Below are 25,674 nucleotides of genomic sequence, written 5' to 3'. Positions count from 1 at the left end.
ATTACCAAAAAAAAAACCCAACAAAACTAAATACATTTATTAAAAAATGTGACTATTGAAACGTCAGGCAAGGTAGTTTTCAAAAGTTGCTTGAATTGATATATATTAAGTATGAAGATGACTAATTTATTCAACAGTATTTTTTGCTACTAGAGTATTGGTAACAGGGCTGAACCAGCTACAGCACAGAACAACTAAAATATGTCATGAAAAGTTTACCTTTGTTGCCTGAGCTGAATAAACACAGCACACACAAGCTCCATGGAGATCAATCTCAAGCTAAGCAGTTACAAACAGCGTATATCATAATCAGAATGTGATGATGAGGTGCTACTTCTGCAGGTGTCTCAAGTGTCACAGTATTAAAAAAAACAAAAAAAACAAAGTTATTCACGTGGTAAACCAAGTTCTAATTTTAGTATGAAGTAGTTAAGAATTTAGAAGAAGGTGCTGAGGTGCATCACAGTAGTCATGTTTGATTTAGGAGGGTAATTGCACTTGGATAAAAAGGTGTTTGGTTTTTTTTTAAATGTGTTTGTCCTTGTTTTGATTTACACGTAGTGTCTACCAGAGGGCAACAGGTCAGAGAGCAAGTGTCCAGCGTGAGAACTGTCTTTTACTGATTTTTCAGGTTCTTGGGTGGTATCTTACGTTTCCTATGCACGGTCAGTTATATTTTGTTTATTAGCATCTGGACAGCCGTTATAACTGCTGCAGAGCATCATGCATACCACACTGTTCCACACTACACCAGGATGCTTCTATAGTGGAGCGATAGAAGGTCACCACCACTTTCTAATCTACACAGTTCTTCTTCAGCGAGCTCGGGAAATGAAGGCACCACTGACCCTCCTTAACTGTAGTGTTAACAGACCAATAGGGGTCGCCACGGCAGATCATGTACCTTTCCTTGTCCATGTTCACCTTTACTACATCTTCTTCTCTGCGGTCTCCGTGGCATCACTACTTGTACGCTTTGCATCTTCACTGTCACACCTGTCTCCTTCTCATTCACACACGTGTCCTGTTTTGTTTTGTGTTTTTTTCTCTTTAGGCTACCGACCGTCACAAACTAGAATGTAGCTTTCATAAATGACCACAAGAGGGCGACATTATTCTTTGTAAAGAATGCTTTTCTGAGGCAGGTGAATTCAAAATCCAGATATGCCAATTTCTTGTTTGTTTTTTGACACACGTATTGCCCAGCCACATTATTATTATCCATCACTGCTTATTGCAATCTCCCAACTTCAAAATCCTATCTATTTATAAATAGAAGACATAAAAGAATAGAAAGGTAGGGTGCCCTCTTGTGGTAAAGCCAAGCAATAGCAACACTAATTAAAGTCAATACCTTGAAAGTCTGTCCCTTAAGCATATGTTTGCACTGTAATGTATTACTTGCTGACAATATGAAGTGAGACATGAATATATCTATGATGAGACAAATTTGGGTGATAAAGTGTTTTCATGACGGTGTGTGAATCGGGCTTTAACTTTGTGAACAATGAAGTAGTGAAAAGATCTTTTCTAAGAATATATAATGAATCTCAGTGATATAGATATTGCATATAAAGAGGCAAATGTATGTCGTTACACCTGCTTTATTTGAGGAAAAATAATCCTTTATTTTGAGTATAAAAATAAGAGACATCTGATGAACACATACATTCCCATGCAATTGCATTTTACTGTATTTCATGACCTTGCAGATGATTTGTACAGTATTTTTTTCTCAGTGTTGTTTTTCGGCCACATTCAAAGTTCAAAACTTGAATCTGAATTCATACTTTTTTTTTTAACACAAAGCTTCTTAAATAAATAAATGATGAATGAAAAAGAAAAAGAAACACATATCCTGGAATAAAAAAAAAAACATTTCTCAGGACATCAAATTATTATTAGATTATGCAACAGTGCTGCATTTTTTTATATTTATTTATTTATTGCTGTAAGCAAAACCAGCTGCTTTGCTCATCGCGTCCAGTTATTTGAATTTATTGAGTCTGGGCAAAACAATCACATACATTAATTTAACCGAAAAACCGAGGACGTGTTTTAGTCATTTTGTTTGTCTGCTATAACAAAGTACTTAAGAAAGTTTGTAATTTAATATAGGTGGATTATTCGCACGTACAATAAATGCATAAATAAACATATTTAATGAACTAAAAATAAATCAATCAATTACTTTTAAAAGAAGGCAGCAACAGCTAATTTATCCGCTCATATCTTCTGTAACATTTAACCTTGGTTTTAAAACATTTTTCAGTAGTTATCTACTTTTTCATAAGTTCCCTTTCCTACGAATATATATATATATATATATATATATAGTGATATAGATATAGTAAACGTGCCTTTGCTGTTGGAAATGGTCTCAGTGATTTGATCTGGAGAAAAGAAGGCGTGAGATTATTTCCTTTTACAGGCGAACAGCTGAATTTAAAGCCTGTGTATTATTAAACACGGCATCGTTCCCCCGGAGAAACAAATGGATCTTTACTTGGATGATAAGAGATGCTAATTTATTAGACTTTGAGAGGCCAACACTGGTCATGGCTGTTTGTTAAATGAAAGTTGTCCATGTTTCATTTCCTCCGTCCAATTTGCGCCAGCAGACGCGCGTTCTCCGCCGCCTTGGCTCGCAGGTTTTTGGCCTTGGCCACATCAAAGAGCACGTTCATGATGTTGGTCGGGACGTCCAGGGACAGGGTCAGTCTGCTCCTCCGGTCCCCTTTGTTGCTGTTGCGGAGCATCTGGCCCCTGAGCTTGGTCCGGCTCAAGAAGCGGTAGTTTGCGGGACTTGAAGTCCTTTTTTCCCGACTGGATTCAGCAGAGGAGAAAGAGGACGACGACGTGGAGGATGAGGAGGAGAGATACTCCGCGGACTGCATGAGGGACCCCCAGCCGTCCACAGTGGAGTAACCAGGTTCAGTTTGGTCATTCCGGACCCCGAGTGCCAGCTGGTCGTCGCAGAGGAGGTCGGGGCGCGTCTGGTAGAGACGGAGGCACAGGCTGGAGGTCGGTGTGCACAGGACCGAGAACAGCAGCAGGGTCTTTAGGGACGACAGCATGCTGTGTCCTCTGGGACCAAAACAGGTGAAGAAAGCCAGAGAATATGAAGTTTTTCTCGCATCTAATCTTCAGCAACGCATCTCAGTGAATTTCATTTTCACTGAGAAGCAAAAATAAACCTTACTTATATGCCCATTCTGCATATTAATAGTAAATATTAACAAGTACCCTAACAAATCTTGTTAAAATCTACTCTAAGAGTACAGGATTTAGTTTAAAGTTCGATGGATCACAAAAAGCCGGGGTGGTTTTCATGTGAAGTTTAGCGGATAAAACTAAAAACAATATTTAATAAAGGTCACAAACGTGTGAGCAATAATGTTCTTGCAACTTACCACTCGTATCCTTTAGTTATAATAATACTTGTATTAAATATAGTTGGAGAGGTTAAGCAGCACTTATCCCCTCAAAAAAAAAAAGCGCAAAGAAGGCGAAATCCTCAAGTGAGGTTATTATGAGAAATCCCGATGAACCAACACTGTGTGCGGAGGTCAACAGTGCGCACAGTCTGACCAGCAGCGTCTCCTGCTCGTCCATTCCCACTGTATTCTTTTAGTAGAGCCATCAAAACGCAGCCCTACGCCAGCAACAACGTCATCCCGTTGACATTTTGGTTCGCAGTGAGCCATCCCATTGGCTGTGAAGCAATGAGGTAGATGAATGAAGAAAAAAAAAAAAGAAGTTGTGGCCTCCTGTTGGTGGACCGAAGGCGTCACGACTATTGAAACTTTTTTTTCTGCCTCGCATCAGACTTTAAAAAAAGTGTTTCATGTGCAGCTGCTCCACGATAGCCTGTAAGAGTCCCAACATCTTTAAGCCATTCAGTGGCATTTGCGTGAAACTGACAGGTTTGCGGTTGATCAGCACCACGGACAGTTCCCATTGAGACGTTTGTTCTCAGCTGAGCGGATTTGACGCTTATCTCAGGCTCACGTGGCAGGATATGTTTGGGTTTTGGATCAATAGTTAAATGAAATTGTCTCACATTATAATATTAGGCGTGTCTTCAGAGGTTTCCCACTTACCGCTGTTAAAGCTGCACAAAGAGCGGATCCATTTATGATTTAAAGTAATTAAAAAGTAGTGGTTGTAGTGATGAAAGGATGTTAAGGTAAAACAGAGAGGATAAAAAAAAATAAGACCAAATTGGGTAGAGGATGGCGATAGAAAGAACGAGGAGCCAGCACAGGTACAGAAAACCAGACATCTAAACCTGCAGGCGTAAAAACCATAGGTGGGGCTGTCACACCGTCAGCTGAAAGAGGACTGGAAAAGTTGGATTTTCTTTGAGATGCTCTGCAGCCCGGGTCCAGAGAGAAAGTGACATAGAAGGTGATTGATCTGGTTATATTCAACTACTAATGCCATTAGTTAAAGTGTATTAAGCCTTATTATATAAAGGTAGAAAGTGCTCACATTACATGCACTGTTTTAGACAATATCTTTCTATAATGAATATATCATTGTATGTTCATTATAGCGAAATGTAAACCTGTAGATTATAGAACAGGTCATAAATATAAATCTTCACTTTATCAAAGCAAATTTAAAGTCCTTCAAATACAATATTGTCTCTTTAGCTCATTTTATATATTAATTTCAACAAGACTAAGAACTGAATGAAGAATAAAGGTGCAGACTTTAAAAGTTTCCCTGCTCTTTCAGATGTCTCCATCGACATCTACTAATAAAGAGATGAGCATTTGTTCCATTTGAAGTTTTAATAAGTTGAGTGACACCACATATAAAAACTTCTGTGTGTGATTCACAAATGTTTCTTCAAAAGAGACGAGAGATATCTGAGATTTTCTAGAGAGCACTGTGTTTTAATTACCGTTGAGTGTACACATGACACACAGCAGAGTTGATGTACATTACAATGTCAGAATGAAAAAGAGCATACAGGGGGAGACAGCATCAAAGGGCGCTGGGTCAGGGTCTAATGAGCAACTTCATTCACCTTCATTAATATGAATGTAAGTCTTCACAGCTGGAGTAATTGCGTTCCGTGACACACGAGGCAATGAGATGTCCTCCCACTCCAGCTTCCTCCGCAAGTGATCTCTGAAATGGAATTACATGCCCCCTTCAACATCAAGGGGGACAAAAATCCTACATTTATTACATTGACGCTGGTTTGTGTTGCTCTGCTTAGGAGTGAAGGCCTATTGACCACAAAGCACTTTGACTAAGTTGTCACTGAGCTCACAAGGCCTAAGAAAACCTTAAGTAGTGAGGCTGTCCTGCATCTGCATGTGTCTTCGCAAAGCAAGTTGTTTATTTTTCCTCATCTCTATTTGTCCCTTTATAACTGGATTGGTTCAAAAAGTGTAAATGTCTACATAAGAGTTTAGCAAAATCTACAAGAAAAAAAAATGGCAACTTGAAACTATTAAATATGAAATTAAGCTTATGCTTTAAGAAAGTTTTAATATTTCTTTTGCCTTGTGCTTAAATTAAACATTTTTAATTTTATAATGATATTTCTTTATGTCTAAAAATATCAAGTAGACATATCAAGCATCTTTGCGTGTGGGTGTACATCAGAGTACAGAATCGTGACTAATATGAAGGAAGCCTCTTGGGGCTCGTCTCCTCTGTCAACTTGAAAAACACTATTTTTACAAACCAACCTGAAAAACAGATTAGAGATATGAAAGAACCGAGGAGCAACAACCTGGCAACTTGAGAGCCTAAAATGTGTCGTGCATTTTCATCTGTCACACTGCCAGAAGAGAAAAAAACAACAACCAAAAAACTTCAATGCGTGCTGCCCCCTCATCAACACCCACACAGGAATCCCCAGCTACTGCTGAGTCGGTCTGATGGAGAGTCCTCTAAAACAGCCCCTGCGTGAGCTCCCACACTGGGCCCCTGTTGGCCCCTTATCTGGCTCCCAGCCTGACCCATAACACCCCCTGCCAAAGAAACATATGTAGTGGTGGAGGAGTCAGCAGGCAGTCAGCTATCAGCTTCTCATTTCTGCACCACACAGGATGTAGGGCGATTGACAAAACATAAGAAAGGTGACAGTTATATAAAGAGATACGCTATAGCGAGCTGGAAAATGAAAGAGGCTGGCATGAAAAAGACAAATCGTGAGGTGGATTTAAGATTTTTTTTTCAGTAATGTTTATTTTTGGCACGTTTACATTCAAAATCTTTGTCAATGTCAGTCTATTTTAGTAACACAGCTGCAAGAAAACATACTTACATGTGCAGATGTTATGTGAAATTAAGAAAAAAATCATTCACATTTAGACTACATCGCATCCCATTATCCATATATAACAAATTGAAAAACATCTGTTAAAATATATAAATAAGAGCAATGCAAAATGCAAAAACAATAACATTTTACACAGTTATGTACAAAATTAAGCATCTTGTTTGGGGGTTGCTGGCTCAGTCTCCAAGGTTCTGCGACTGTGGAGGTGTACATTTTTTTATAGCATCTATAGTATCCGCACATTCATATTGTATAACCAAAAATCTCTTCAAAGCAGGATTTCTTTTCAGTCACTGGATTAACTGTTTGAAGGATTATTCCCTGCGCGATCTGATTGGTCCCCCCACAACTCGACTCTCCGCCTCACACCATTCCTCGCACTCATGTCTGGAGGAGAATCTGTTTTGGTTGCCACCACAGCCCCCGTAAACAAACGGTCTGCATTCCCCTGATCGGGCGTGGAAGTACCAGACCAGAGAATAGTCTGAACAGGCTCCTTCTGACATCGGCTCCAGGCAGCGGTCTGATAATGAAAGAACAGGTAGATGAGGAAAAGTGTAAAGCTGTCCTTCAAACTGACATGCTGTGGAGTCACTCTACTTCAGGGGTGGGGAAACTCCAGGCCTCAAGGGCCGGTGTCCTGCAGGTTTTAGATATCACCCAGGGTCAGCAGATCTGAATCAAGTGTTTAGTTCGTTACCAGACCTCTGGAGAACTTCAAGACATGTTGAGGAGATACTTTAGCCATTTAAATCAGCTGTGTTGGATCAAAGACACATCTAAAACCTGCAAGACACCGGCACTCGAGGCCTGGAGTTTCCCCACCCCTGCTCTATTTTCACAAGTGTTAGATTCTCAACAAAGTGCCGAGAATATGTTTTGTTGAGTGTATACTCACTTTAACTACAGTAATGGTCAGAAGTTCACACACACATTTGAATTTAGTTTGGATTTTTCTGTCATCCAGGAAGGGATCAAAGTATACATGCAGGATCAAATATATACATATACTTGCTTAAATCTTTAAATAAGTGATAAGTTCTACAATGTCTTAGCTTGACAAAGCCAAGGCCAGTTAAATTCTCTGTTGTCATCACGATTGACTACAACTGGTAGTTTTCCCTGCTTAAAAAAGGATTTGTTTGACACTACTGATTGGATTGATCAATACTAACAATGGGAAAGTCCAAGGAACTCAATGAAGATCTATTAAGGAGAATCTCTTGGAGCCATTTGTAAACAACTGCAGATTCCAAGATTGCCTCTAACATCCATCTTTTATATCTGGTCTTTAAGTCTGACGTCATTAGCCGTGTCTGGGCCCAAACTCTGCTGCAGGTCCATAAGTCAAACGATCACTGCGGCCTCACTGAGAGATGAAAAACTGTCAAAATTCTTTCATCTGTAATAAAATGATCAGCGTTCTGCTCTACCAGGTGTAACAATTAAGTTTAACATCCAGGCATCCATGAAAACAGAATTTATGACATTTAACGGAGTTAGACGTTAGCAGGGAGTTAGCTCGCTAGTTTCCATCTAAATATAATATAGCATGTCCTGACTGAGGACATGCTGAAACAAATTAAGATGCGCAGCTCTGCTATCACTTCCAACATAAATGAAGACAGAAAACTAAACAGCAGTGATGTTTTTAGGGTTACTGAAGTTTGGCTAGCTGGTATATAATGATGTGCTACGTGATCGCTAGCGACACAGCTATGTTAGCATAATATAAACAGTGAAGCTGGAGGAGGAACCCTAACTTTTTTCCACTCAATAAAAGTTAACATGAGGATTCTCGATGGTCAGAGACAAATGCAATCACATGGCAGGATGCTGTAAACGGACTAAACTTCAGTCGGGAGAACATCTGAGATCATCCATCCACAATACGAGGTTAGTAATTAATATACTGCTGCATGGGCTGGGCTGTAGTTACATGTAAGGTTTTAAAAACTGAGCTTTAAAATGAATAGCGGTAATAAAAACCGAGAGAGGCCGATAGTGATCGCTGACTGTTTTTAGGGGCTTTTTGAGATTAAATAGAACAAGATACAAAGCATTAAAACATGTTAAATACACAACAGCCTTGTTAAACGCAGGGTAGTTTGGGCCCAGAAGCAGGATTCATCACGTCATCACTTAAAGACCGGATACAGTTTATTTAGCTACTAGTGCTGACGATAAAGGACAGTGTAACTGATAATGATTACTATTTCTTTTTAAATTTATTGTTATAACTGATTATTAGTGCAAATTGTAGCCATATTAATCATACAGTCTATGTTGCGACAACCCTAGCTGTAACTGGAAGAAAAAACGATCCAACCCCTGGGAAATAAAACAGATAAAAAGGTATTTTGAAATGACTGAAAACTTGTTGTGGAAGCTAATATTTCTCCCAGGTTCTCCCAGGTCTATGTGATAAGCTAGACTACCCATCTATCATATTAAAAACACCGAGCCTTAACTGACTCTAACTCTCAGGAGGTGAAAACATTCAAAAAGCTCGAATGTCTTTACTATGAAAAGGGTGTTGAGTGACATCAAATTTTTAATTTTGTTTTGATACACAAAGCAAATAAAGGGAACAAGAGAGGAGGGAAATAGACACAAACAACATCAGTTTTCTTGGTAACTCACTTGCTGTGTTTCTTCCATATACCCTTCTCTTCTTCCTTTGTCCCCATTCCACAGTCCCTCCATCATGAGTATCTGAAGCCAGAAACAAAAGCAATTACTGATACACAATAAAGAACCACCTTCACTGGACATTACAAGTGCCAGTGACATTTTAGCTCATCCAGCAAATTAGTGAGAAACAGTTCTGGACCTTCCAATCATCAACTTTCTGTTTTTCGTGCTAACTATAAAGTACAAACTTTTGAGGGAATTCATATCCTGCTATCATTAAAGCTAAGCGATAAAAGGGGAAATCCAAAAGTATCATTAAAAAATTATTGATAGAGCTGGAACGAACTTTGAAGCACTTCAGCTGTTTGTTCTACAAGGCCTGCTGTATTGCTTTCCCTTCATCTGGATTTATCAAACAACATCACTAATGTAGGGTTTTACTATATTCAGAAAGTGAACAATAAACACTCAGTTCTGAGAGAGACGCTTACATAAAGGAATTCTTCATCACAACAAATGATTTTTGCACGTGGATTTCATAAAAAGGAGGCTTTTAAAGAAATCAAGCACAAGCTAACCCCCTGATTATAAATACACATGAAATTTAAATCACAAGTAAACTCAATAATACCAAAAGCTTAACATGTTAGGAGGAGGAGGTTACAGAGGAAGCTGCAGGAGGCGGCAAACAGTTTGAGCACAAGTATTATGTCAACTATGAAGTCTACTCACCTGCTGCCTCTGACCTTGAGGTCAAGGTCACTGAGATTCGAGCTCATATAAGAATTTCAGTAGATACACCTCTGGTATCAATTTGAAGCTCCTACGTTGCCCCATTCTCCAATTATCGCATTCACAAACTTAGGTGTCCATGCTGCCTGCCCACCTGGCAGGGTGACGACAACATCCCATCAGTCTTTAGCGACTGAGAGGTAAAAACAGTCGACCACTAGACTAATATGTGACGTCACAGTGACTAAGTAAAATAAATCTTCTACATACAGTTAACACTTACAACATATATTTGCAGGTGGCTAAAACACTGATTTTGTACAAATTAGCCACATTTTTCTTTGTTGCCACAGTGGAGCATCTGCCTCCATTTCACCCTATCCCGAGCAACTTTTTGTGTGACACCAATCTTCTGCATGTTCTCCTTCACTACACTCCATGAACCTCCTCTATGGACTTCCTCTGTTCCTCTTTCTTCAGTATCCTTTGTCTGGTATGTGCTCTATCCCTCCTCTGCGCATGTCCAAAACCATCTCAGCCTTGCCTCTCTAACTTTGTCTTCGAACTGCTCAGCCTGAGCTGTCCCTCTGATGTACCCATCTCTAATCTTGTCCATCCTGGTCCCTCCCTAAAAAATCTTAACATCTTCAACTCTGTCACCTCCAGCTTACAGCAGGTCTCACTACCGTCTTGTAAACCTTCCCTTTCAGTCTTGCTGCCACAAATCACCCCTGGCACTCGTCTCCACCCACTCCACTTTGTCTGCACTTTCTTCTTCACCTCTCTTGTGCACTTCTACTGAGTTTGGATGGCTGACCCCAGTTATTTTAAACTCACCAATCTTCACTATCACTTCACTGTTATATCTGTCTTCCTCTCATTCACACACATGTATTCTGTCTCGCTTCAAGTGACGTTCATCACTCTTCTCTTAAGAGCATACCTCCACCTCTCCAGGCTCTCTTCCACCTGCTCCCCACTCTCATTACAGATCACAATGTCGTCATTGAACATCATAGTCCACGGAGACTCCTGCCTGACCTCATCTGTTAAGCTTTCCATCACCGCTGCAAACAAGAAGTGGCTCAGAGCCGATCCCTGATGTAATCCCATCCCCACCTTGAACCCATCTGTCACTCCAACTGCACACCTCGCCACTGTCTTGCTGTCCTTACACGTTTTCACTCCTTGGGCATCCTCTCATGAAAACAATCTGGTTTTAACACAAAAAAATCCACTACCCACTCTCCTAGACATCTGCATACATCCACAGGTATGCAGTCGAAAGTTTTAAATGTTTGTACTACAAAAGTAATAAAATATTTAACCCGCATGTGAAGAAAATCCCTCATTCTTGGGTTTTTTTTTTTTTTTACAAAAAGATGCTTCATTCCTTGCGAAGAATTTTATCCATTGAGTGCTCACAATCTAGCATTTCAGGACAGATAAGAAGAGCTATTCACGTGAGGTTTATAAGTTTATGTAAGTATCCGCTAGAGGAATATTGTCCATCTTAATTATTTGTTGTAAAACATCAGATTTCGTGCAACAAAACAAGTGAACATAAACACCATATTTATTTAGGTGTGAATGCTGAGCCGTACTTGTACAATCATTATTTGGGGAACAGATGAGTACTATATTTAATGATTTAAATGAATAAATAAACCAGTTGACATTGACGCAGGGCAATGACAGCTTTGTGCTTTGATCAGCTGTCTGTTTTATGTACCTGAAGCAAGAATTACAATAATTTGGGATGCAGAAAGCAATTTCTGCCCGTGGCTGTATTAGCTAATAAGCATCACGGCATGTGAGATTGCTGGTACAAGCTGACCTTCGGGTTTAACTTTGTGGCTTCCCTGTAATAGCACTCTATTTAATAATTACTACATTTTGGTTTCCTTTTCTGTCCATTGCTTAGCCTTTTTTGGGAGAGCACTCACAGTGGTGAGACTGACAAGAAAAAATGGAAAAAGTAAGCTGGTATGGCATCACAACACAGATCTCTAGATGTGTCTGAACTGAGTATGTTGCAGTTCTGGGATATTTGCATCACTTGTAGATGTCCTAAAAGTTAAAAAAAAAAAAAGGCACAGACCTGGCACATAAAGAAATATTACCTAATCACATGTTCAGCATGTTCAGTGGTGCTTTTACCTTAATGTTTAACTAATGAATGGATACAGTATCAGAGACATGTAGGCAGGCTTGTTTTCTTTGTCCTTGTCAGGACACAGCACATTTTAATTGCCTGCATCACAGCTGCTACACATAAGGTTGATATATGCAGCTATTTAGCCAGACACTTGGTCACACGCTATCTAAGGCATCTGTGTGTTTGGCCAGAGGCGCTGACCCTGCAAACAGCTACTTGTGTTTCTTACCAGTCTGGTTTTGTGGGTGCCCTTCTCCCATGTTGTCTGCCATGTTTTCTTCCATACTTTGTTCATGCAGGTCATGGGTGATAGATTTCACAACGTCTTTTTGGTAATTTTCATTCTTAGTCACTGCAGTTGTTGCATCTGGGTCAACAGATTTTACCATGAACTTGTATTCCAATCCTGCAGTGATAAAAACAGCATGACTTTTTTTTGCTAGGAATATGGGAAATGGCTAATACCTCTTTAGGAATCATCTTGTTGGGGCAGAAATACTTTTGTCTTTTTATGTTTGGATAATTCACAGTTCACTGTGAAGTAGCTGACTTACAAAAATAATTTCTTTCAAAATGGTCATGTACAAGGACTGAACTGAAAATGAGTGATGAAGCAGCAAATGGACAGCCTGGAGAACTATCGCTCACAAGAACTTTGAAACAATTACAAGCAAGTCTGGCTCCTTGGAAGCAAAGTATAAAGAAATGAGGGCTGGCACAAGGTTTTTGCACAGTACTGTATATATTTGTCATGCATCAAATTTAAGTAATTAAATTAGCCATAATACCATAGTTTAACTAGTATTTAAGTATTTTAAATATTTTCTTTCATTCTTTTATTTCCTTCAGCTCACTTTATTTATTAGTTAATACTTTATTTCCCTGTAAAGTGTTCCTATGAATATGTGGGAGTGCTATTGTTTAATAAAGACAAACAGCAGGAAACAAGAAAACAAACACATAAAAAACCCACACTATCTATTCACAGATTATACTCGGAACACTTCATAAATCAATAGACTGTTCCTTTTCTGTTATCGCATACAAAAATTAAATAATATTTAAGCAAATGAGACTATATTTTTACATCAACCACTTGTGGGTAATTAGCATGTCTGAGAGGCAAACCTGTGTTACCGTTACTAGTAGGCAGCAGGAAAATCCAATCCTTGTCAAGGATGCAAAATGTAGTCTAGATATTATACAATAAATTCAGTTAAATTGAGTTTAATTTAAGATCATCTCAAATTGTGGTTTGAGTCACAGAGCTTTCATTCTATCTTTCCATGTACACATGCGGCATGCCAAAATGTCTTCAGTGAAAAAGGTGTGTTGCAGACAATCAGCCTCCAAATATCGTGAATGTGCCGTGGAATCTGGGTGAGGCGTTCTACTTAATGGCTGTCTTGTGTTTGTGAATGGCTCTGCTGTTGCTGGCACCATGATGCGTGTTCCTCTGAGAGAACATAACAGATGGCTGAACACACACGGGTGCCATGCTGCTGCCACAGGAGCTCTACAACAAACAACCACGCGTTCGCAATATGCAGGCCTATCTAGAGGCACACGTTTATTCACTCATGGATGAAGTACAAGTGCACGTACTGTAGGAGGTTGAAAATGTACAAATGAATAACACGTGCGCACAAGCACACTCTTACCGCACTTTTCTACCACCTCCTGGTTGACTAGATCCTTCACTTCTTCAGCCTTGAAACAAAGAAATGCAAGAATGTGAATAATTTAAATGACAAGTCAGTTTTTAGCCTTTTGTCACGTGTGAGTGTGCAAGCGTGCTAAGACGTACTGAGAGTCCAGGCTCTCCTTTCTCCCCTTTTGCTCCTTCAATACCAACTTTACCCTAAAAGGAAAAGATATTTACATATTATATTTATATTGGATGACAGATTCAGACATTTTACTGACATTTGCACTGAAAAGTGATGAGACACAACAACATATTTGGACCCGCACTTCTCTCAAGTTAACATGTGCATGTACACAATATTCAGTTAAGGAGAAGGCAGCCATGCAGGTAATTTCACTTATTTTGGCTTATTACACCTTTTAGATCTAACAAGGACTAAAAGTCACGTGAAAAGGAAAGTTTTCACAGCAAGTGTGACCACCTCTATTAAAAGGTTTTTAGTGGTGTGCCAGACTGAAAGCATTCAGGTGTGTGTTAACACAATGTCCACTTACAGAAGTGAACATCGCAGCAATCATGTGTTTTATTTTGGTGAACACATGAAATACAAAAATACAGATCTGGAGACTACAAGGCTGAGAACTGAAAACATCCGTGAGAGAGAATATAGTGCCCTTAAATATGAGGTCACAAGCCAATTTTTAAAATCAAATCAAAATACTTAAATCTCTTGATTGTTCTATTGCTGTGTGTTTTGCATGTGTTAAAAAAAAACAGTTTGCACAGTTATTTAAATGGAAACAAAAAGTGACATTTACTGTCAATGCTAAACCATTTATTTGAGCTTGTGCACAGAATACATGAGAGTTCAAACACTGAAACAAGAGTTTTTTAACTGTGACCATTTTAAAAAAAAAGTAGAGGTATGATTAGGCAAAAAGGTCTGTTACTACTGGTGATTTTTGAAGTCTGAAATCTGCATGTTGCAGTTTGCTAACACAGCTAATGTTATTCAGCTGATTTGGTGTGTCATTAATTGCTCTGTGTAATGGTATCATGGTATTTGCAAAGGACTACATAGACACAATACCCTCAAAACGAAGTTTAGTAAGATAGCCAAGATATTAGTCCCTTTGGGACAGAGCTATTAAAAGAACACTGTTGGGCGGGATGTGTTTATTTAGCTACTGAGTATGACTATCAAAAGTCTCTTGCAGACAGACCTGCAATACTTTTAATGCTGTGCAAAATAAAGGCGCAACAGAAATAAACTAAAACTACATAATTAGCCACACTTTTACATTATCAATGTATCAAAAAACAATGTGCAACATCAAAGGGATTACTCATTAGTGGCAAACAGACAACTCTTCAATCCACCACATCTAAACAGAGCCTTGAGCATCTTTTAATCTCTAATGTGGGCTGGATCTGTTTTGGAGACCAAACAAGAAAATATCTTAAAGAAGAGATAATATTTTCTTGGTGACCAGAAAAATATCTTCAGGCAGCCAATAATGTGTGTAATTCATTTAAAATAATTTCATTTAAATTAAACATTTCTAATGACTCTGTCACACTAGAGTAAAAATACAAACTGTAACCAACTACAAGTAGTTGCAGCAACCAACTGGTTGTCCGTGTTCGATCACAAGGTGATTGCACACGTTTTGGAGGTAACCTGTCTCCAAACAATCCCAGTCTGACTTGCATTAACTCAATCATTCTCAAACAGATTGTTGAAGGGTTGCAAATACAGTCCTGATCAGAAGTTTAAGACCACTTGAAAAATGGCAAAAAAAAATCACATTTTGCATGGTTGGATCTTAACAAGGTTCCAAGTAGAGCTTCAACATGCAACAAGAAGAAACGGGAGTGAGACAAAACATTTTTTTGAGCATGCAATTTATCGAAAACAATGCTTAAACTGAAACAGGCTGTTTTACAGCTGGTCAAAAGTTTAGGACCACACCTCCAAAAACAATCTGTAAACCCCCCCAAAACAGAAATCAAAGTTCAAAACATGAACTCAGTAATGAGTAGTTCCACCATTATTGTTGATCACTTCAAAAATTTGTTGTGGCATGCTTGATGCAAGTGTTTTCATGAGGTGAGTGAAAACTGCAAGCAGTGAAGACGGCCGCACGAGGGGCATCTACTCGATGGAGCTGGTGTCCATTCATCTTGTCATCCATCCCCAAAGGTTCTTATTTGGATTTAGATCAGGGGAACACGCAGGATGGTCCAAAAGAGTGATGTTATTCTCCTGGAAGAAGTCCCTTGTCCTGCAGGCATTGTGTACTGTAGTGTTGTCCTGTTGAAAAACCCAGTCGTTACCAAGCAGACGAGGGCCCTCAGTCATGACGGATGCTCTCTGCAACATCTGGACATAGCCAGCGACTATAGTGTTTGATGCCCCTGCACCTCCTGACACCTCATTGTTCCACTGAAGGAAAAAGCACCTCAGACCATTATGGCGTGTGACTACCTGACAAAAACTGACAATGAATCCACATTTTTGCACAGATTTGGCCTTTTAAAGGCACGTGGTCCTAAACTTTTGATCAGCTGTAAAACAGCCTGTTTCAGTTTAAGCGTTGCTTGCAATAAATTGCATGCCCAAAAAAATATTTTATCTCACTCCCATTTCTTCTTGTTAAGATCCAACCATGCAAAATATGTTGTTGGGTTTTTTTTTTTGCCATTTTTCAAGTGGTCTTAAACTTCTGATCGGGACTGTATCTATCATGTAATTTAAAAACATAATCAGATTGACAGTAATCAGAGTCAGTCTGCATCGGTGAATGTAACTTTTCAGCGATTTTGCTGAGTGCCTATGTCATTTTGCAGTTAAATTACCATACTGCAACAGCTACGCCACTATTTGTGGAGGAATTTCTGTTTCAGATCTGAGGTTTTTATTCGACTTTTTATGGAAGAAGTAAATGTGAATTTCTGTTTAATGTGAATTTCTGTGGATGTAGACAGCAACAGATTTGCAACAGATGGCAACAGATTTGCCATTTTCCCCAATTTATCAGACTTAATCGGCATATTATCAGAAACAGATGCTTGACGCATTCAACTGCAAACTGATAGCAGACCGACTCTGTCTTATTGCTGTTTAATTGCCATCTTTATGCACCGAAATCTCTTTGAGGACAACAACCATCGCAGACCTCATCCCCGTCTTCTAAGCAACCTGTTTTCCTTACTAGTACTTCCGCATTGTGTTTTATTTTAGCCTCCCAAGTTTAGCCAAAAGCACTAAACACAGATTCTGGCAGGAGAAACACACGGGCCCTGTACCACCAGTCCTTGCCAGCAGCAATGTGGATGGTGTCCTTTTAAATGAATATTTATGTTGTTTATTATGAATATAAATCAAATTATATACTTTAGCTCTGTGAAAGTTACAGGAAATAGTACAGATGAAGGGATGTTTCTGAATTACAAGTGTGCTCGAAGAAAGCTGTGTAGAGATGTGAGTGCTGTGTGTCTCACATTTTCTCCTCTGTGTCCTGGTGTCCCTGGTGCTCCACTCTGACACTTCTTCGATCTGCCTCTTTTACCCCTCTCCCCCTGTTTGACCAAAAAATGCAAGTGCACACAGGGAAAATATATATTTTTAAATACAACACCTCTAAATCATCAACAACAAGAAAATATGTCCATAGCAGCACACCTCATCACTCACTTCTAAACAATATGAAAGACAGACCAATTAGGAACATCCTTGGAATATCCTCATTAGAGGTTTCCAGCCACTCTCTGTCAACACTGAGAGTCCAGTAATTGTAGCTGAAAGGAGCTAATTGAGTAAGATATTACTTGAAAGCTGCAGACAGAAATAGACCTCTCAGTGTGTGTGTGTGTGTGTGTGTGTGTGTGTGTGTGTTTTAATTGAGGACATGTCTCTGCTGTATCCACTGCTGGTGCCACTCTCTTACAAAGACACGGTGATGACTGTAATCAATTCAGCTCCTGCTCATTGTGTTCTGTCACATATTTAGTCTCTTGTTGGGCTTTAAAGTCCAAAAATGTATTTGTGAGTAAGTGATATAAGCTATGTACGCACAGGTGCCCGTTCTTTCCCATAAATGGACTACCAATTTAGCGAACCTGCTAAATTAAAAAAACATATACATTATAAGACTCTGATAGGGCATATACTTATAGAAATATGTTTCCCTCAACTGCATACTTCATTGCGTATTTGTGCCTTTATGTCTGGAGCCTCTAATTTAGCCCCATGGCTTTTTAGTGCTCCCAAGACAAGTTTTTGTTACGTGACTATATTGTGACTGAATCATTTAGTTAAAGACTGTAGCCTTCATGTTCAGTGTTGAGTAAAAACATACCCCATTAAAGTAGTGACCAACTACTCCACTAATGTGTGCCAGTCTTTAAATAAAAAGTTAATATCTGTTGATAAGTTCTAACTTTTGGCCCCGATATTGTGTGATGACAGCTTGTAGAGGGCATCTCATGAATATCACATATCTTAAAGACAAAAGTGACGATTCTGTATGACGGTACTGATGACACACGTAACTTGTGAATAGGTGCTTGGAAAAGTAAAGACAGCGCTAGACTGCTTTTAATTTGTTATCATGAGATAATGAAGTCGTGATCAGGGGAACAGCAGGTATCTTGGAGATAATTAGACTGTGTTATTGATAATGAGCCTGTGTTTCATCAGCAAGTACAAGTACCTAAAGAGTTGGGCATACTGTACCTTAGGCCCTTTGTCTCCTTGAGGCCCTGGCGGTCCCGGTGGTCCCATATCACCGTCCCTTCCTGGACTTCCTGCTGACCCCTTGAAACCTGGGAAACCTGGGAAACCTGCTGCACCCTGAATTCATTAAAAGAAAAATTTTGATCACAGTGGCTAAACCACTGTAAAGCTACATCATTATATAAATATAAATAGATTTCACAATCTTTTAATAGGATATAAAAATAAACTCTAGGATAAAAAATCACAGGTCATATGGCTTTGAATGGACAAACCTTTTCCCCCTTTACTCCAGGATCACCATCAACACCATTGATCCCCCCTTCTCCCTTGTCTCCCTAACATTTCACAAAATGAGAAACAGTAACTGATTTGTGTGTGTGTGTGTGTGTGTGTGTGTGTGTGTGCTTGGGAAATTAGTAGGGGAAATAAAGGCACACTTAAACGCTTACCTTGCGTCCCGTGACCCCATTCAGTCCAGGTATGCCCGGGGTGCCAGGTAACCCCATATCTCCCTGTTTTGCAGGGACATATATGGAGTATGCATAGAAAGTTTTTCACATAGCACCGCTACATAACCTAACACAGCTCGCTAATCTAATAAGAATCAAATTAAGGGATAACCTTTTCTCCATTCAGGCCAAGGCTCCCAGTGCGCCCAGGAAAACCTCTGAAACCCTGTAAAAGCATGAAACACATCACTTAATTCATTAAAACACAGATACACAAGCAGGTGACAAATTAGGAAAAAGTAATCAATGTGAAAATGGAAATTCTTCACCTTCTCCCCTTTCTCCCCTTTTTCTCCTGGTAAGCCATGTTCTCCTGGATCACCCTATGGAAAAAATAAAAGAATGACAAACTAAATTACCTGTATTTGAATGTTTAGAAATCAAAGGTGCTGTCAGTAGTTATAAACTGCTCATTAGAGTACCTGATTACCCTGTTGTCCTTGGAGTCCATTGTCTCCTTTATCCCCTTTGGCTCCATCCAGCCCATCAGCCCCATTGCGACCCTTGAATCAAATTTAAGTGTTATTATCTCACTTGATCACATCTTAAATGAATACTGAATATTGGCTTTAAATGTTGTAGACGTCAGTACCATCACTCCATTGACTCCAGGATCTCCTGGATCTCCCTGCAGACAATCATGACAATTTCACACACAGAGCTGCCAGAAATGAATGTTTGAACTAATGTTGATGCCTAACTTACTTACTTTTTGTCCTACCGGGCCCCGTGCTCCAAATCTTCCCATTGCACCTTTTATACCCGCATTACCTTTTACACCCTTTTAAAAACAGTTAATTAGTTAGATTTTAGATGTTTTTAAGCAAGACATGATTGGTACTACACTGTGTAACCTGCAAACTTTTCCAAACTCTAAACAACTTTGTATCTGAATTCATTACCTTGACCCCAGGAGGACCGTCCTCGCCTTTTTCTCCTTTATCGCCGTCAAAACCAGGTGAACCTCGCTCACCCTGAAATAAAATGCCCGCACATTTCTTCACTGCTAATTTATTAAGCTTTTTTGTGTAATTTCACACACATTTTTTTTAAGCTTACAGCTTATATTTTCAGATCTTTTTATTGTGTATGTGTTAGATGGCTTGAGTTGTTTCATTATGTTTTGTACTGAAACTCATTTTAGTGGAATGAGTAATAGAAAAAAAGTCAGTGGGATCTCACTGGCTGTCCTTTGGAACCCTTATAGCCACGAGGTCCTTGGATTTGAAGCACACTGCCCTGCAGAAAGGAATTCAGTTGTACACTCAGTATGAAACTAATGTAAATGCAGCTCATTCAAAAATAAAGAACACCCTCTTTCAGTTTCAGCCTTCAGCACAAAAACATCATATTCATGTCAAGCACGGTGGTGGTGGGGTAAGGATTTGGGATTGTTTTGCAGTTACAGGACCTAGGTACCTTGCAGTCATTGAGTCAACCATGAACTCTGTTGTATACCAAATAGAGATAGACTAGAAATAGGCTAGATTCAACTGTGAGGCCATCTGTCCAACAGCTAAAGGTTGGCCAAAACTGGGTCATACACCAGGCCAATGATCCCAAGCACAGCAGCAAATCTACAACAGAAGTGCTGAAAAAGAAAAGAATCAAGGTGTTGCAATGGCTCAGTAAAAGTCCAGACCTCAACATGCTGTGCCAGCACATTAATAGAGCTGTTCTTCAACAAATATAGTTGGTTTTTCACATACTACTTTTGCAGTCTGGCTTAGTATGTGTTAATATATGTTAAATAAATAATGGTACAGTGTAACATTTCAAGTGTTGCTGTTCATCTGAAATTGTATTTACATAATATTAAGACCTGCTGAGGAACTAATTATTTTTATAATGTTCTTTGTATATGTAAAAATCGAAGTTTCTTTGGCTGCTCTTTTATTCACAGGGAATGCTGCAGGAGATTGTGTATTATGATTTGGCACATTTTTACACCCAATGGGCTTCCCGATGCAGCCCCCATGGGATTTGTGTTTCCTCCTGGTCCTGTACTGGGGATCTTTTTCATTGTTTAACAAATGTGTAAACCACTACAGTATGGAGCCACACACATAAAGCCTATCTATGTATACATAAAACCTTTGAACTGAAAGAGGGGGTACTTTAATTTTAATATGACAGCATATCCACAGATACAGTAAATACAAAGCTGTAAAGTCAGAAGAGGTTACTCTCACAAGGATTAAGGATTAAGTTCCAACAACAGCTGTATTTTAAAGAACAACTTATTCTTTGATTATTTGTTTGCGGAATTTATGATTTAAAGGCACAAGAAAAAAATCTATATTACGAGTATTACTGGAACTTTAACCTTTGTATAAAGCTGTATATCTTACATATGTCTTGTTTGACACACGTTTTTTCAATGTGTTTAACCACAGAGCAAGACAAACTCATTATACCCTTTCTCCTTTGACTCCAGGTGATCCACGATCTCCCTAAAAGAAAACAAAACATGATTTTTAAATCCACTTTCAAACAGGATGATTTCAATTTCAATACAAGAAAAATGCACGCACATTGTAGTAGTTCTAGTATAAAATATGTTGAACGCTAGTTCTGCACAACATAATGAGATTTTAATGGTTTTTGACATGACCGTCATAGATAATAAAATCATCCAGCAAAACCTTAGTTACGACACTGAGAAGACAAACACATATGAATGCAGGCTGACCAACAAGTGACACCACTTTTAACACAGCCTGTACCCACTGATACTTAAAAACAAACGGGAAATTACAATTGCAACATAAATGTGCCTGTAATAGAGCAGAATATTCACATCTTAATGTCAGTGAGTCATGTGCAAGTAAAAATAAATCGCAAGCAGCTGTTTATTGATGTTCGGGCACGTGAGAATTACAGCAGCTTCATGCTTCATGCACTCGTTTAACAGAAATCCTCAGGGTAAAGAGAAAAACATCCAGTCACTCATTTCACTGCTTTGGTTGCACAGATAAAAGCAGCGAGTACTTATGCAAATATATATGCTCGCTATCTTGTTCTATTACAACATGCTTATGTTGCAGATAAACTGAGTCCATCTATCCTCCCTGCAGTCAACAGTGATGGATGCATGAATGGAAACATTGTCCTAATATGCACACTGTGTGTCTCTTGCTGTAATTATACATTGTTAACAGTGTTAGTGCCGATAAGAAACAAAGATGCACATCAACTTAAATAATACTTTTTGACTCTACTGTGTCACATAGTTTTGAGGCGCTTCAAGCAACATGACAGCAATTTCAGTTCACTGTATTTCAGAGCCTGGTAAGCTGGACGCAGCATAGCCTGAGTGCCGTTTGCATGAAGTGCAACAGAGAGTTTTCAGTTTGCACTTGGTGCTATAGTCCTTTAAATATAAAATATATGTAATTTTCTATATTAAAGTCTCATTAGCTGTAATCTAAGACGTCTAATAAAAAAAAATTCAGAAAATTGATTTAAAAAAGACGAAAACAAGAAACGTCATTGATTCATCAGTCATGGCAACAGCTCACCTTTTCACCTTTGCTCCCACTCAGTCCTTTAAGACCCTGTTTTTATAAGAAGGGTGAAAGATAGTGTATTTTTTCTCCTATGTCACTAAGGGTTTTATATAAAACTTCATGCTCAATTGTGTGGTTTTGAAAAGTTGCTTACTATGGGCCCAGGAGCTCCTTTAACACCTGGAGAGCCCTTGTCACCCTGAAAAGAAACATTTTCCTGCATAAGCAAACATGGCAAATCTGATTTTTTGTGTGATATTATAAAAAGATTAAAAACTACAGTTCCTGTCTGGTCTAAACATCACCAACAACATAGTCACCAAATGTCAAATATGTAAAAAGGAACTTACCCTTTTACCTGGGAGGCCAACTATGCCTCTCTCACCAGGTTCACCTGGTGTACTGTCACCCTGGTAAAATGAAGAAGGGAAAATGATCATTTCTGAAGTGGCAAAAACTGCATAATTGTAGTATGAGGCAAAATAGATTTATGTTAAAATAACAATAACACCATCCTTTAAGTTTGACTTACACAACTGTGCATAATATTAGTACTTACCTTTACTCCTTTTTCTCCAGGTATGCCAGGAATGCCCTATGAGGTGGTACCAAAAGAAATTGGACTCATTTTCAGCCAGCAATAAAACAGAGAGAAACAAAAGTATAAAATGGAAAACAAAATTGTAACAAGCAGTGATTTTTAGCGTAGAAGGTTGGCATAGAAATAAACAACCCAAAAGACAGAAATGATATGTTAAGTTTTCTATACATGAGGTCCTGGCGGTCCTCGAGGTCCAGGAGATCCTGGGGAGCCATTCTTCCCTCTTTTACCTCGGCTGCCCTAATATCAACACAAACATCATACCTCATCATTATTATTTAAGCAGTGAGATAATACTTATAACCTTCTCTGTCTATGCCTCTTCTTGTTAATTCATTCTCACGAAGATTCTCTCGAATCTTTGTGAGAATGAATCTTCTCTCGAAGATTATTTCATTTGTTAGATCATTTCATTTATTATATTGTATTGGCATTCAAAAGAGTTTAAGGGTCATTGTAAGATAATGTATGGTGACATACCTCTCTACCTGCCTCTCCTGGGTCCCCTGGAAGACCCCTAAGACCTGTGGGGCCCTGGATGCTTGGATTGCCAGGGATTCCCTGAATGCCCTGAGCACCTGGAGGACCTGGCTCGCCGGGCTCACCCTGAGGCAACACCATGGCAGAAAATAAGGATACAGGAAAAAAAAGAAAAAGAATTCAGTGTTTGAAGATGAGCACATCATCAGAGGTCACTTGTCTCTTGTAATGTTGTCATTCAGTTTTTCTATTACTTTTGAATAATTGCTTTGAAATAAGGTCCTTCTTGCCTTTATCAAATTAAAAGCTCAAACATAATTTTGAATGAGTCACTGAGTCAATTAAATACTCCAAATTAAAAGTGTGATGTGAATCGAAGTCATTCAAAGTGAATGCTATGGAAGTCTGTGGGGGCTAATTAATTTACTAGGACATGTGTGTGTGTATATATATATATATATATATATATATATATATATATATATATATATATATATATATATATATATATATATATGGAGAGAGAGAGAGACCTCTTAAATGTATTTTACAGCCCACCATTATAAGGTCTATGCTAACCTAAATTAAAACTATTGGCAATTACTAAATCCACTTGTTATGTTTTTGTAATGCTTAATCCACCATTATGCACAAACTCTATAATCAAAATGATACTGTGAATGCTAAAATATAATTATTGTTGTTGTCCAATTTTCAAATGTACTGTTTTACAAAAAAACATGAAAAATAGTAAAGAACATCATTATTTTTCTGATTAAGATGACAAATTGCAGTTCATTAGTTGCATTTCTAAACAGAAAAATCATTTAGTGCTTGAATGTCCAGCATGCCGGCTCAAATTTGGATATTAAAACATTTCATTCATTAAAACAATTCATTTTGAAATTCTTTACTTTAGTTTAAAGAGTCCACATTAAAGTATTTCATGATGCTAGATGTGGTCTCTTAGACACATAAGACAAGACATAATCTAGCGGATTCAAAGACAGATCGCACAAGAGTTTCATCCAAAGCAAGTCCGTAGTAACACCTGGAAACTATTTGGAACTCAACGAAAAAAGGGACAAGTACATAAAAACAATGGCATCAAGAATGCAAGCTGTTATCAAGACCAATGGAGGCCATACAAAATATTAGTTTTTTAAGTTATGTTTAAAAAGAACTTTGTTTTTGTCTAATAAATAACAATATAATAATCTAATAATGTAATAACATTTTTTTTAATAAATTTCTAAAATATTAGTATTTTTATGTTTTTATAACAGGTGGTCAAATAAATGTACTAAGATTTTTAGTTTAACTGGTGTACAGACCAGTAACCATCAGTAACCCCCACCCCATCTGCTATCAGCTAATGCAGTTTATGATATTAAAAGGTTAAAAGGCTAGTTGATTAAACACTTATGTTATTTATTATGTTAGCACACTTGAAACAGTTCTGACAGTCAGTCTAATAACATTAAAATCAGTCTTTAAAGTCCCCATATGGGATGAGCGGAGAAATAGAAATTTCACCTTCTGTCCAGGAGGACCAGCCTGACCCTCTGGCCCTCTGTGACCGATGCCCGGCTCCCCCTAAAAATAACAAAACAGATGAACACATCTGCGCAGTCACCATCATTAAAATTTAAAAAGCACAGTTAAATCTTTATATATTTACCTTCTGTCCCTTTTCACCAATTTCGCCCTGAAGATTGCATAGAAATGAGTTAGAATAACGGAGTGCACCGTGACACATCCTTTTCATGTGCCAAAATAAACTAACTCGGAGGAATTTGAAATTAAAAAAAAAAAAACAGGACTTGTCAGCATGTTTAACAAGGGGAATTATTAATGTCTGCTTTAATCTACTGTCTCAAAGTCATACAGAAATAGAGCAGGAGGGACATCAAAGCCCTGGACTCAACCAGATTCAGTGACAGGCGAGACGGGAGAGAAGCTCTCCCTGAGCTCTGATGTCATTTACAGATGCAGTGTTGGGAGGAGGGGGAGCATCCATGATATTTTTATGAACTGGTGGAACATTTCATGTGGGGACATGTGTCATTCTTGCTTCGTGATCTTAAGATGATAATACAAATAATGCTTGAAATCAGTGGGAAAGTATCAGCGACTCGGTCATTTCAGCATAGATATGTTTTATTTCAAAGGGTTAGTTCAAGGTTGATGTTGCTTTTTTGGGCAATATTTCTCACTAGGATGGAAGAATATCAGTCACACACAGCTAACAAATTTTAGAGGCATAAACTAGCTAGCAACTGTGGCAACAGTGATGGTTCAATGACTCTTAACAGCTAAATAATACTAATTTTTTCTTGCAAGGCTCGAGCCACC

General features: G+C 38.6%; 2 protein-coding genes across 2 annotated transcripts in view; both read right to left on the bottom strand.

The window, feature by feature from the left end:
* Nucleotides 1–1,603: 1,603 nt before the first annotated feature.
* ucn3l (urocortin 3, like) lies at nucleotides 1,604–3,637 on the bottom strand. Its single transcript, XM_084910198.1, has 2 exons — nucleotides 3,414–3,637; nucleotides 1,604–3,087 (listed from the first exon to the last, which is right to left on the bottom strand). Exon 2 carries the CDS (start codon nucleotides 3,075–3,077, stop codon nucleotides 2,592–2,594), a length of 486 nt encoding a protein of 161 aa, XP_084766324.1. The 5' UTR covers nucleotides 3,078–3,087; nucleotides 3,414–3,637; the 3' UTR covers nucleotides 1,604–2,591.
* A 2,594-nt stretch (nucleotides 3,638–6,231) lies between these two features.
* Nucleotides 6,232–25,674, bottom strand: part of col7a1l (collagen type VII alpha 1-like) — a 72,387-nt gene continuing 52,944 nt past the window's right edge. The window contains exons 85-109 of the mRNA XM_084910364.1: nucleotides 25,001–25,027; nucleotides 24,856–24,915; nucleotides 23,320–23,445; nucleotides 23,008–23,079; nucleotides 22,798–22,833; nucleotides 22,589–22,648; nucleotides 22,393–22,437; nucleotides 22,251–22,286; nucleotides 21,147–21,182; nucleotides 19,912–19,968; nucleotides 19,632–19,703; nucleotides 19,439–19,510; nucleotides 19,322–19,357; nucleotides 19,152–19,232; nucleotides 18,999–19,052; nucleotides 18,842–18,895; nucleotides 18,670–18,732; nucleotides 18,493–18,555; nucleotides 18,218–18,334; nucleotides 16,984–17,061; nucleotides 13,639–13,692; nucleotides 13,493–13,541; nucleotides 12,061–12,237; nucleotides 8,951–9,022; nucleotides 6,232–6,830 (exon numbers count right to left, since the gene is read on the bottom strand). Of these exons, the coding sequence (XP_084766490.1) occupies nucleotides 6,622–6,830; nucleotides 8,951–9,022; nucleotides 12,061–12,237; nucleotides 13,493–13,541; nucleotides 13,639–13,692; nucleotides 16,984–17,061; nucleotides 18,218–18,334; nucleotides 18,493–18,555; nucleotides 18,670–18,732; nucleotides 18,842–18,895; nucleotides 18,999–19,052; nucleotides 19,152–19,232; nucleotides 19,322–19,357; nucleotides 19,439–19,510; nucleotides 19,632–19,703; nucleotides 19,912–19,968; nucleotides 21,147–21,182; nucleotides 22,251–22,286; nucleotides 22,393–22,437; nucleotides 22,589–22,648; nucleotides 22,798–22,833; nucleotides 23,008–23,079; nucleotides 23,320–23,445; nucleotides 24,856–24,915; nucleotides 25,001–25,027 (1,806 nt within the window). The 3' untranslated portion in view covers nucleotides 6,232–6,621. The remainder of the gene's footprint in view (nucleotides 6,831–8,950; nucleotides 9,023–12,060; nucleotides 12,238–13,492; nucleotides 13,542–13,638; nucleotides 13,693–16,983; nucleotides 17,062–18,217; nucleotides 18,335–18,492; nucleotides 18,556–18,669; nucleotides 18,733–18,841; nucleotides 18,896–18,998; nucleotides 19,053–19,151; nucleotides 19,233–19,321; nucleotides 19,358–19,438; nucleotides 19,511–19,631; nucleotides 19,704–19,911; nucleotides 19,969–21,146; nucleotides 21,183–22,250; nucleotides 22,287–22,392; nucleotides 22,438–22,588; nucleotides 22,649–22,797; nucleotides 22,834–23,007; nucleotides 23,080–23,319; nucleotides 23,446–24,855; nucleotides 24,916–25,000; nucleotides 25,028–25,674) is intronic.

Source organism: Perissodus microlepis, chromosome 17 (assembly GCF_051167445.1).
Source record: "Perissodus microlepis isolate ML-2025 ecotype Zambia chromosome 17, ASM5116744v1, whole genome shotgun sequence".
Classification (NCBI taxonomy): domain Eukaryota; kingdom Metazoa; phylum Chordata; class Actinopteri; order Cichliformes; family Cichlidae; genus Perissodus; species Perissodus microlepis.
This window is presented reverse-complemented; position numbering and strand designations above follow the sequence as displayed.

Coding starts and splice junctions, on each gene's coding strand:
- ucn3l (XM_084910198.1), bottom strand. CDS start 3,077: ATGCTGTCGTCCCTAAAGACCCTGCTGCTGTTCTCGGTCCTGTGCACA.